The 13,146-nt window shown below is 38.8% G+C and overlaps 1 protein-coding gene across 3 annotated transcripts in view; it reads left to right on the forward strand.

Annotated features, from left to right (window-relative positions):
- The window catches only part of SMC1B (structural maintenance of chromosomes 1B), a 2,760,606-nt gene that overhangs the window by 697,680 nt on the left and 2,049,780 nt on the right, over positions 1 to 13,146 (forward strand). For all 3 annotated transcript variants that reach the window (XM_078673832.1, XM_078673834.1, XM_078673833.1), the window contains exon 6: positions 5,407 to 5,665. In XM_078673832.1, coding sequence (XP_078529958.1) covers positions 5,407 to 5,665 — 259 coding nt within the window. The remainder of the gene's footprint in view (positions 1 to 5,406; positions 5,666 to 13,146) is intronic.

Consider the following 13,146-nt stretch of genomic DNA (forward strand, 5'->3'; position numbering starts at 1 on the left):
GATTTGATTTGATTGGAGTTGGGACATTTGAATGAGCAATGACTGAAGGAGGTACGATATATACTTGTTTATATATATTTCTTTAGAGAATTTTGGTTCATGAGGATTATGTCCAGACTATTGATGATTTGATGGCTTGAGCAGAATATTTGCCAAGTGACAAGACATTATAAGAGGTTGGTCCTTTTGATACTGTTGTTTTCGTAGGTTTGAAAGTAGGGACATCTATTAATTATTGTATGAGTGCTCGGGGAAGACTTGTGTGTTTTGTTGTTATTTGCATTTGTGGATTGTAGTGGGGTTGTATGGTAACCAACCCCTCATCCCCTCTTGAGCACCACTGGAGACTTAACAAAGTGTACTATCCCTGATTATGCTGAGCGCCCGTTTATATCACTGGTTACCATTTGTTAAGGATCTATCACATACATAACCAGATTGTGAGGGTCACAGGGTCGCCCCATTGTTTCCATACTATGGCAAAGAGGAGGATCACACTACATTGGGGGAAGGGAGGTGGGGGTAGGGCTAAGCCTACTAAGAAGGCATTGCAGCCAGACTTGGCCTATTGTCAGTCACAAATGGAACTGCATGCAGATGAACTGCCAAGAACATCGCAACCTAAGGACATCTGGGGCCCTCTGAACGTATATTTAATGTCCATATCCGATGATTCAGATGGAGCAGCTGCCTATAGCAGACTTTTAATCAAGTGACTGCCGAAGTGTGGGGTGTATGGGAATACTGGTAATTGAAAGTGTATTATTGTAAGCCGTCAAGCTCTTTGTATCCTTTCCTTTTCTATTAGACCTTAAAAACTACCAGTCCCAGAATACCTTGGGTGGGCTCACAGTTTTGTATGCTTTCCCAGACTGCTCTACTGGCGATTCAGCTGACCTTTTTCAGCATATAGGCAAGCAGCTCTTGTCATCAAGTGCTTGGCTTCTCTTCCTGCATAGTACCACGCCCATTTTTCATGTTTGTTCGAGTATCTGCGTGGGACTTCGGTACCGTTGCTATTTCGAGTACTGTTCCACTTTTTGAATTAAGTCTTTATCCTTTCTGGAGCGAGCTTTGCCTGCCTTCATTCCTGAAGTGAACCTTGCCTGCAATTTATTCCTGGAGCGACCTTCACCTGCCCTTCACTTCCGCCTAATTGTTTCTCGCAGCAGCCTTTTTTTTAACGCTGCTTTCTGTTGTTCTGCTTGCGTCCACCATAACGCGGCTTTATTTCAATACGCAAGGCTGTTCCTATGATCTACTTTCCTCCCACCTCGGGCTTGAGTCGTATTTTGCCTTTTTTTGTGTGTTGACGCGAGTCACGTCCGGCGGCAATTACCGAAGTAGTTTAATTTTACAAATTTTCTTTTTTTGTGGACATTATGCTAATGCATGTGGAGTAATATTGGAAACGTTACCGAGGTTAAGGTAACCCTTTATATGTGCGCACTTATTTGGAGAGTCAATTAAGGATCATGCTGGAGAACATTAATTTTACCCTGTGTTAAAGACTTAAGAACTTCTATATAAACGGAGTCCAGCTTTACTAAAAGGATTTGTTTTGAATCGCCTTTTGCCTTGGATGATTAAATACTACACTCCAGATTTTTGGATTCCTTGAGTTGTTGTCTTTTTTTTGGAGAGACATTTCATTTTTAATACTTCGTGGCTAATCCCTTCCACGAAGGAAGTACTTTTAGGGGCTTTCCACATTACCAAGATATCTGCGATTTGGATACAGTTGTTTTCTATAAGGTATTAGTGGTAATGTACCACTCCATCAAGGTGGCTGTATTTAAGCAATTCACCGCCATCTGTTGGTAAGTCTGGGCTAGCATACAATACTACTTTGCTTATATGTTGCAAGACCATTTTCCCCTGATTAACCTCCTTTCTCCTATTTTCTCTCACCCATCTGCAGGGTCGCTTGCTCATCCCCAACTAATCTCACCTGCCAGTTGCCCCGGTGGTCCATTTGTGCCTCTCCACACCTTGGGGGTATCAGCGTATCCTCTGTTTGTTTCAGTGGTCCGAGGTAGCTATACCTTCTCGGAGTGAAGGGACTACATCTTTGCTCCCGTGGATTTTGGTCTACAGAACCCGACGACTATAATATGATGTCGTGAGCGGGTGGTTTGGGAATTTGTAACATGTCTGTTGTATGAATTGCTTCTCACCTGCGTGTGCGTCGTTGATTTTTTTGGAAAATACATTTGGAAAAAACCCAAAAAGTCCCCATTTCAGTGTTGTCCAAAGTGAGAGCCGATCCTTGAATGTTCAAGGACCTAAGTAGTGGAATTCCCAACCTTCAGATCAAAGGCATGTTGATGACCATCCCCCCTTTCAGTTACTACTGAAAAGTTATCTTTGTTATTCTTTCCTTTCTGGGTTGTTAGGCTGCTCTCCTTCTCTTACTGAAGTTTAGCGCCTTGATAACTATTGTCATACCCTGTTCGGTGAGCCATAGGTCAGGCAGGAGATACTGGGCCCCATCTGTGGTGGTTGAAGTTATTTGCCTCTTGTGTCCTGGGGTCCATCCCACATGACTGTAAACTGGGCCGTGACTACCATGTCCACACTTGACTGTCAAGATAATGAGGGTAAGCAGTCTCAAGCTACTTAGGGAGATAGGACTGTAGCTCAGAACTCAACAGTCAACCAGCAATATAATAACACATTGTCCAGCCCATTGCTTATCATTTATGTACAAAGAAAGTACTTTATTCTTACAGCAGAACTAAATACACATTCTAATGGAAACATCATACAGGGTTGCAAACTAAGCTGCATTTAACTGTGTGGTACTCTCCCCTTTTTCCCCGTATCCTCTCTCCTTTCAGCTATGGTCGTGTTAATGCAAGAACGAAGCTCGGGTGTAGTTGGCTCAGATTCTCTCACTGGTTGAGGGTGCAACTTAGTTCAGCGTTTTTTTTACCCCTTCGCAAAATTACTTGGGTGTGCATGACATACTTGTCTGCGTTTACTTGCTGGATATCATTGTATCTTGGTCTGTGCTGCTGCTGCTGTTTGTGCTCCTGCCTTCACAGTGGTGGCTCTTGCCTATATGGGCCATGTAGACCGCCTCGCTCGAGTCTGTGTTCACAGGGTGGAATCGGTGAAGCAGTTCAGTGTAGCAAAACTCCTTTTCCGCTGGGGTGACACTGCTGGCTGGGTGCGAGAAGTGCTTCAGATTGCACAGTAGTAACCGCTGGGCCATGTTCTTTGCTGCTGCATCTCTTTGGTAGTTGCCCCATGTTGGCGTATCAGGGTTTCCAGCTATGGCAGTAATGCAGTTTTTACTGTCAACATCTGCACAGCAGCAATTTCGCATTTCTGTCATCGGATACCTGATCTAGTAAAGTCTTACTGCAACTCACTTGGCAACTACATAGATTCTGTGCAACACCTTCATGGTACACGTCACTCCTCGCTTTGCTCCCTGTGAAAGTTAGTTTTTTCTGGGTGCACTTCAAACCAGGAACACTCAGGTCTTCTCGTACTGTATAGTATCTCTGGCTGCAGGGCCATGCACACCATTTACCTCCACAGGCAGGCAGTCTTCTATGCACTTTATGCTGACCTTCAGCTCCTTAAGCAGTAAATGCAGGTTTTAGGTACTGTCACCTCACCTTTGAGAGACTAGTTGTCGGGCAGACGTTCCTTGGTTGCACAGCAGCTCTTGCGGTACTTTGTGGTGCACTCTTTCCCTCACTCATGAAGACCTTTGGACTGGAGCAAAGTGGCATAATTTGGATACCACTTTTTTACACATTGTCCAGACAAGGGATGTGTATCTATTGTCTATGGCTTCAGAAGCTATTTGGAACAACCTTGTACAAAGTGATGCTTCTCAAAGAAGGTAGCTGGGGTGCTAGTTCCGAGCAGAAGGAACCACAATGTCAGCACAGGGATGTGTGAGATCTCTGCACCTGACTGTCATTCGCCTTCCTGAAGCTGTATTCTAAGAGTGACAAAGGGGCAAACCTTTACTAGAAACTTCCTCTCTTTAAACAACAGAAATTGACGTTCCAGCCTTAGCCACTACAATCTACGAAAGGCCTGTACTCAGGGAGAACAAATGAGCAGCAATTTGCAATCCAGGCTCTCATTGAATCTCTAAAGGCTCGAAAGGAAAACCGGTCTCCATCCTTTATCATTTCAGTGTATGTACTCTCCAGCCACAGGAGTGTAAGTAATGCACTTCTACTCTCTGGGGAAGCTATTCCGACCCACCATCTTGTGCTCTGCTACTACAAAGTAAAGTATACAAAAAATGATGGATGAATGATAAAATTGTTCTCAGCCACTGGTAATAACTTGGGGCCACATCCCTAACCATCATTATTTTGCACCCCGTGCCACCTCAGTTTGGACTCAACTATTTGCAAATCAGTCTTGACCCTCCTCCAGTGAGAACAGTCCAATCCGAACTAGCAAGCCAGGTCCTCCCTGAATCGCAACACAAACAACTCAGAAACAGATTTTTTTCTTGATATGTCCTTAGCAGCTGGGTATATCTTGGTTCCATTAAGACAGTGTGCACGGGACCCAAGTCTGGGCATACCGTTCCCACTTCGGGCAACGTACTAAAGTATACAAAAAGTAATATATGGAATGCTTGCATTCATCTCAGCCACTGGTAATTACTCGGGCCGCATCCAAACCCATTGTTATTTTGCACACAACACCACCTTAGTTTGGACCCAGCTATATGCAAATTACATTGTGACTGCACCCACCTGCGGGGAAATGTGTAGGTTGGATAGTGGTCCATGGGTCTATGTGTCCTGGTTTTTAGAGCTGCCCTCGGTGTACAATGACTGGGCACCGCCCTTTTGTGGCGCACAGTCAGTGCTCCTGATGGCCTCTGCTCTCTCATCCATAATACGGTGCAGGTAGAAAGGCAAGGTGTTTCTCTCATTTGCATGGAGCCACTCCTCCTTGCAAATGGGGTTATGCCTTCTTAGGTTATCGCTGACGCTGTATGTGCACCTGTGCTATTTGATTTACAGAAGGGGACGCAGAAGCATCTGTGGCCCATACTGTAATAATTCTAGATAGCCCTGGGCGTGCAACTAATGGATGCACATTCCCAGTTGCAGTCCTGTGCATCTGTGGCCCATACTGTAATAATACTAGATGCCCTGGGGGTGCAGCTAATGGATGCGCATTCCCAGTTGCAGTCCTGTGGCAGTATGTAATATGTACCCTGGTGCAATATCAATGTTTCCCATAAAGCTCTACATTGGTTTTTGGAGCAAGTACGCATTATATGAATTTCCTATCATTACAAAAGTAATTGTTGTATTTGTTTTGTACGACTAACATTAGTTTTGTTTCACCGTGGACATTTTTTGCCAATTACTATCTAGATATTCAATTTGAAAATGTTCCCTTTTAATTTAGAGCTCACGAGATTGGATTGAACCACACAAGACCACAATATATTAAAGCCAAAGAGAACACTTCTCACTACTTCCGAAAAATAGAGACAGCAAAGAAATGCCTGAAAACCATTGAAAAGGAATGTGCTAGGCAGCGACAAGAGATTGAGGGGATGGAAACGGAAATGACAGATGTGGAGAAAGCCCTGAGAGATTTTGAAAAGACAGTAGAGGAGGACATGAAGAGCAGAGGTCGAGATGTGGAACTTGAAGAAAGCCAAGTAAGTGAAATGAAAACCAGAATTTACAAAGCACTCTGCTATCGAATGGGCTAAAATGGTATATGTTTTGTATTATCTTGCTTAGTTTTTAGTTGAGAAAAGTAATTCTTGATTTGCTTTGTTTAATAAGCATGTATATCAGTTTTGAAATGGTAAAAAATCTTATTTGGTGCCTTTATCTCCAATAGCTCCCTTTATGTTGCTGTGAGAAAATGGGGTGTATTATATTGTGTGGTTGTGAGAAATCACTGTGTTATGAGACCTTATTGTGTAGTACACTACTAACCACCTTCTTTGACCAATCATGCTTTGTTTGTCAAACCTAGGTCAGTCCAAACAGTCCACAAAATAACAAGTGTAATGCACTTAAAGAGCCCCAAAACAATTGAAGACGAAAGGAACATGGCTCTCAAGAAATCTGACACCAATTTGTGAAAATAGAATGTATTTTTATGAATTTATGGGCACCAAAACAGAAAAGATCCACAAGAGGGTTTCTAGGATATAGATTTAACAAGGAACAATAATCAGGACTTTACACTTAACTACGAACAAGCATGGTGTTACATTCTTGTACATTTGTTTTACATTTCCCTTTTAAATCTATGTTGCACTTTTAATTGTACTGTGTACTTTTAATCTTTGGCACATGCTTTGCAATTGTGATTTCATCATATGGAACGTTATTGGACATTTGAGATCTGCATCTCTGCAACAGCTGTACTGTGCTCTTTCATTAAACTGGATTTTCAACTTTCCTGGATTTATTCTTGAATTATTTACTGATCCTAACACATGGTCAAATTCAACAAATTTGACATTTAAAAACTGTTCCAGCAATAAGTTTAATCAACGGTGGATGTGGTTACTTGGAGTTACTTTGGGCGACCAACTCTGGAATGGAGCCAGTTAAGGGGACCAGCAAGGTCCGAAGAAACATTTACCATGGAAAGAAAGGTAGCCTTCAGTCCAGTACCAGTGCCGAGGTTCCTTGTCATTGACATATGGAGCTTGCTATACATTTTTGTCCTTTTTTTTCTCAACAGAGTAAACTGTTTCTTAAGAATTATCCTGTTTCATCTGGTGTTTTGGTTAGCATCTTTTGCTGGTGAACGCCCTTAATATTGAATTTAAAATATCGATATGACATAATATCGAGTTTTAAATATCGAATGTCCCAAAATATCGAATGGCAAAATATTATTATTATTATTTTTTTTTTTTAAATATCGAATGTTGAAATGTTGAGTACAAAATATCTTTATGACAAAATATAATTATTTTGTACAGGTAAGTATAAAAAATACAGAATTTTTAAAATATCGAAATGTAATGAAAGTAATAATAATGTAAAAATAGTGTTAATAATAATTGTATAATATTTTTAATAAATGTATTTGTAATATAAATTTTAGGAGCGGGATGTTGGGTTATTAGAGGATAAGGGTGCGGAGTGTTTTAAAAATGTTGAAATAAATATGTTTATGTAAAAAACAATTTTTGAGAGTAAATGTATTTTTATGAGATTCATTATTTTTATTATTTTATAAATTATATTTGAAATATACATTTTAGGAGCGGGATGTTGGGTTATTAGGGGATAAGGGTGGAAAGTGTTTTAAAAATGTTGAAATAATGAATATGTTTATGTAAAAAAATAATTGTTGAGAGAAAATGTATGTTTATGAAATATTTATAATTTTTAATATTATACATTTAATTTGTAATATACATTTTAGTAGAGGGAGATTGAGTTATTAGGTGATAAGGTTGGGGAGTGTTTTTAAAATGTTGAAATAAATATTATGAAATTCATAATTAAGAATTATTGAGAGTATACAAATTAATTTTAATGATAAAGAAATTGTTTGTAATGTTTAAATTTAAATTGAATCAAAAAGTTGAAATGTAATTTAAAATGTTATATTAATTTATTTTGGATATTTAGTTCTTATTTGTTAAGTAATATTTTTAATAAATTTGTGGTTTTAATATTGTTACATACTATTTTGTAGTGGGATGTTGTGTAGTAAATGTATAGAGGTAGGCTGTGTTAAAATGTGTTAGAAATAACTAACATTTTAATTAATAATTAGTAAAATAGAACAATAAATAATTGCGAAATTATTTAACATTTTTAACATAAATTATATATATTTTGAGATAATAATGGATATTATGGCATTTACTGGTTATATATTTTAAATATTTTACATTAAGAAGTGTATATGTAAAAATGTACATTTTTGAGTTTAAATTGATCTATTAAAATTAATTGTAAATTGTTATATAAATTATTGATAACTATTTTTCTTCAAAACAAGACATAAATATGTTTTATTACTATCCTGTACCTTCCTTGATTAAGTGCTGATGGAGTTTGAATAGTAAATTATATATATTTACTATCCAGCACCTTCCCTGATTCAGTGCGGACTGGAGTTGGAATAGTAAATTATATATATTTACTATCCAGCACCTTCCCTGATTTAATGGAGTCTGGAGTTGGCGTAGTAAATTATGTATATTTAGGGGTCGATTCCGATCCGTTAAAAATCACCGTCCGTACGACTCTCATCCGGAGCCGTTTCCGTACGACTCGTACGGATGCCGTACGACCAGACGATTCCGATCCCGATCGGGCGACCCGGACGCGATTTGTACGGTCCACGTCGATTCGTACGGAAAAGCGCACGATCACCTACACACCGTACGGCGCGTACCCCCCATGATCGCAGGGGAACGCGCCGTACCCCAGCGATCATGGGGGTACGTGCCGTAAACCCAGCGTACATGGGGTACGGCACGTACCCCATGTACGCTGGGTGTACGGCAGTACCCCCATGATCGCAGGGGTACGGCGTGTACCCCTGCGATCATGGGGGGTATGCGCCGTTTCGGGACGAACTCTGACTGTACGACAGTATCCAGCTCCAGTAGAAAAAAGGTTGTACGGAGCGTACACAACACGGATCGTACTTGCCGGGTCGTAAAAAGCAGCCGCGAAACGTATGAACGTCGTGTAGAGCGGCTTCCGAGGGCGATTCGTACGGGAATTTCATTCGTACGGTCCCTGGTACGATTCGGACGGATAGCTGCATCGGGGTGGATCGTACTACGTTGTTCGTACGGGGACGGTTACGGGTACGATTCGTACGGAAAAAAATGCTCCGTACGACGATTCGGAGCGCTTTTTACGGGATCGGAATCGACCCCTTACTATCCAGCACCTTCCCTGATTTAATGTAGACTGGAGTTGGAATAGTAAATTATATATATTTACTATCCAGCACCTTCCCTGATTTAATTCAGACTAGTAAATTTCTTTTAATTTATATATTTTTTTTGTTAAGTAATACTTTTGGTGGGGGTGGGTATTTTTTTGATGTTTCATAGTATTTTTGGTAAATGTTTGTGGTTTTATGAATAGTTAAGAAAAGTTGAAATATGATGAACAACATTTTTATTTTTACTACAATATAATTAGTTCAAATCCTCATTTTTTATTAGTCAAATCATATAATTATGAAGATATATGTTCAACATTTTTATAACATTTATTTTTTGATATACATTTGTGATACATATAATGTTTACAATATATATTTTCATTCATCTATACTTTATATATGGTTATGTTTAGTAATAGCTGTGTAGATCATTGGTAACATAAATGTGAACATTTTTCCTTATTGTCAAAAATATTTTTTTCATACAAAATAATATTGGTACATTAAGTAACAGTAATTTATTTAATCTTTCACATTTTTAATGTAACATACAAGTATAGGTTAACCTAATATTGCATTTTTATATTCCTGTAAATTACAAAACATTCATATTTTCCATCCCATGTTTACATATATACAGTATAAATTTGTTATTAACATTATTATGTGTATTATTAATATTAATAATTACATTCTTTCTCTTTTCATTTTTGTTGAGAAAGGAATATTGCATTTTTCTGTAATTGAATTTAATAAAACATAACATTACTTTAATAGTACTTTTTTATATATACACAACATATTTTGTTTATTAATATATTTTTATTTATAATATTAATAATTACATTACATGTTTTTCCAGTAAAGGTATGTATTTAATGTACATTTTGATATATTACATTCATTTATTTGCAGTGTTGAGTTTAATAATAAATAATACATGTTATATTATTTATAATTATTAATTACAATGTTGTACAAGTATTACAATATTTTTTACAAATTTCTACAAATGTATTACATTTTTAGAAAATATAGTTGTTTATTTTTTGGTCAGTTTATTTGTTTTATTTTATTTAAGGTTTACATTTATATTTATTCAGCCATTTTTGTTTAGGGGGACTACTTTTCTAACCGCTTACTGTCGTTTTGGGTCATTTCTCTGGGGATCAGATCACGGTTGGGAGTTGTCGCTTGGAGCCAGGTAAGAGTTATTTTTCTTTATTTAAACTAAGTTTTAATTTATTTTGAATGTAGTAAGGTGGTGTGTAGTGTATTTAGATTTTGGGAGTTGTGTTTTTGGTGTTATTTGGTTGTATTTTACGTTGTGTTAATTTTTGAGTATGTTCGGTTTTTGAGGCCTGGTGTTTCCAGTCTAGTATATGTAGATAGGTGAATTTGTATTATTTTAAAATGTTATTAAAACTGTTTTGAAGTTATGTTCATGTATCTTTTGTTGGGTGGGTATGTTTTACATTTTTTTTTACAGGTTTTCGTTTTACGACGTCGAATTTTGGAGAACTTTGACATTTTTTTTTAAAGAGGTGTGCATTAGTTTTGTAAACTGATATTTATTTAACACAATCTTAATTTTTCGAGTTTACCTGGAGCGTTTTTTACTTTTTCTACGTTTTCGGGTTTTTGAAGGGATTTGCCAATTGGATTTATCGAAAAAGGACTTGTTTTGGGATAATTTTGCCGTTTTATTTTTTTAAGAGTTGTGTATTAGTTTTGTAAACTAATGTTTATTTTACACACTCTTACATTTTCGCGTTTTCTTGGAGCGTTTTTACAATTTGTGCATTTTCGGGTTTTAATGGTATTGGACTATTGGATTTTTCGAGAGTAGAATTGTTTTTGGACATTTTTGCATTTTTTGGGGGGTTTATATAACGTTCTTTGGGAGGAATTGACACCTGGATGGACTTAAAAGTTGGATTCTATTAGCTTAGGAGCTACGACAACTGTAAGCACATTTTTAATTTGTATGTTGGAGGGAAATGTAATTTATTTATATTTTGATATACATTATATTTTGTAAAATATTATTTTGTCAATATGTTTTTAGTATTTTCTCAATTGTATATATTTGACAAATTAATAATGTTTTATGAAATATGAAAACATTTACATTATTTTGTTGTGTTTTGGATGTAAATGTTTTAATTCATGTTCACATTACATATAAAGGATGCTTTTTGCAATTAGGGATAGGTATTCTAAGCCTCTAGTATTAGGATAGAGGGTGACTTGCCTTTGTAAAAGATTGTACATTTTATTTGTTTGTTTGGTTAGTTTGGGTCCCATTAGTGTTATGGATTGCGGCATCCTTATTTCTTGGTAACTTTGTTTTTTTTTAATACTTTCTAGTAATTTTTGAAGTGTGGGTGTACCTCTCCCTGATGATGCCTGTAAGGCGTTATGCCATCCTTCAATGGCGTTGTTACTTTTTGCTTCCTTGTTTAGGGTACTAAGGTAGACGTTCCACTATGGTATGTGGTACTTTGGTAATCTTCTGTGACCTGATCGGTGTAGTCTCCCTACCCATTTTTCCTCATTTCTCTTATAGTATGGACTCTCTATTAGTAAGTAGTGTTCTGCTACGTCAGTCACAGGGACATATGCCACAGCTATAATTTATTTTAAATTTGGAATGCTAAGGTGCTATCTGTTACGTATTCTACACTCAGTGTTGACTTTTGAAGAAATCCCCACAGGCACTGATTAAAATGATGGTAGCATTCTTGTACAGATGAATAGGGTATGTTTTTAAAATTGCAGTAGTCCTGGCTAATTCAAAGTCCATAATTATTTTATGTGGGAAGTAATTTGGATTTTCTGATTTTATTTTATTGAAAATTTCCAGATAGGTACTTTGAGTTGTATTTGGGAGTAAGCAGTAGATGAAGGGAATATTAGTGTTTTGGTATATGCCATTGTGAGAAGTTGGCCTGATATGCAGTGCTCACTATTCTAGTGATCACTATGTATCATTCCAAACGACCCTTATTGATGATTGGTTGTAAGTCAACCTGATAGACCAGCTATCCTAGTAGCATGGACAAGAGCAGTCTTTAGGCTAAACTCTAGAGGGCGTGTTAAGCCAGCTGTTTACCACCACATTTACCCTTTGAACACCAAGTGAAAGGACACCACACAAGTTGTTATGAAAATAAAAGTATATTTATTTATAACAGTACTACCCTGAACTCTTTATGAGTCAGGGAGCTAAGCACAACACAAAACTCTTAAGAAAATACTTAAAGTCGCACAATTTACACAAATGCCCGATGGGCACGAAAAACCATATACTACAAAAGAGGAATGCGAATTACTAGCAGGTAAGTAACTATTCTCAGAGGTTTTGGGATCGCTAGGACTAGACTACTGAACCTTTAGATTACGAGCAGGAGGCCTAGGGAGATCGGGTGCAGAGTGTGCACTCTCACGCGGGATGCGGAACAAAGTCTATGGAGGCTAGTAAATGCAAAGTTAGTGTTATCGGACGAATCCGACTAGGTAGAGCTGAAACGAAAAAGGATCTGGACACTTAGATAGTTAAGCTATGCTGGAGCACCGAAATGCTCAGGTTACCTAGCTCAGGGGCTGCGGCTGCATAGGTCTGAAAAGACGTCGGGAATCCTCGTTGCAGTCTATGGAGCCTGAAAGAAGAAGTTGCTGGCAGGCGACCAGTGATGAAGTTCGATGTGATCCAAGCCTGGATCGATGAAGATGGAGACCTGTAAGCAGAGGGGACCAAGTCCTGAATCACTAGCCAGTGATTAGGTGGGCACCAGGATGGCACCGGGCGAAGTCACCCCGAGCAGGTGAGTGGGCGACGCTGGGCTCTGCTGTCTCTCGGACCAGGAGGCGTTGTCGGCGACCAGGATGGAGGGGCGAGCTGTCCCACGAAGGTATCTGCTGTCGACGTCGCTGGACCCAGGATTGGGGCAACAACTCTTGGCAAATGCAAGCCCACGCGGTGGACTCAAAATGGCGTCTGGAGTGGACCAGGAGGGTCCGGGGTGCTCCTCTGTTGGAGGGGAGCAAGGGCCAGTCTGGAGCAACCAGACCAGCGGTGTTGTCGTCGTGGTTCGTCGTCAGGAGGGCCACTAGCCAACGGGCAAGTGACCTGGACAACACGGTGGGCAGCAAAGAGCAGAAGGGCCCCACGCAGATCTCGTGGATGCTGGGGGGCTGGACTTCGGTGCTGGAGCTGCTCAGGGTCGGGGCTTCTCAAACCCCAAAGCA

The sequence above is a fragment of the Lissotriton helveticus genome, chromosome 1_1 (assembly GCF_964261635.1).
Source record: "Lissotriton helveticus chromosome 1_1, aLisHel1.1, whole genome shotgun sequence".
Classification (NCBI taxonomy): domain Eukaryota; kingdom Metazoa; phylum Chordata; class Amphibia; order Caudata; family Salamandridae; genus Lissotriton; species Lissotriton helveticus.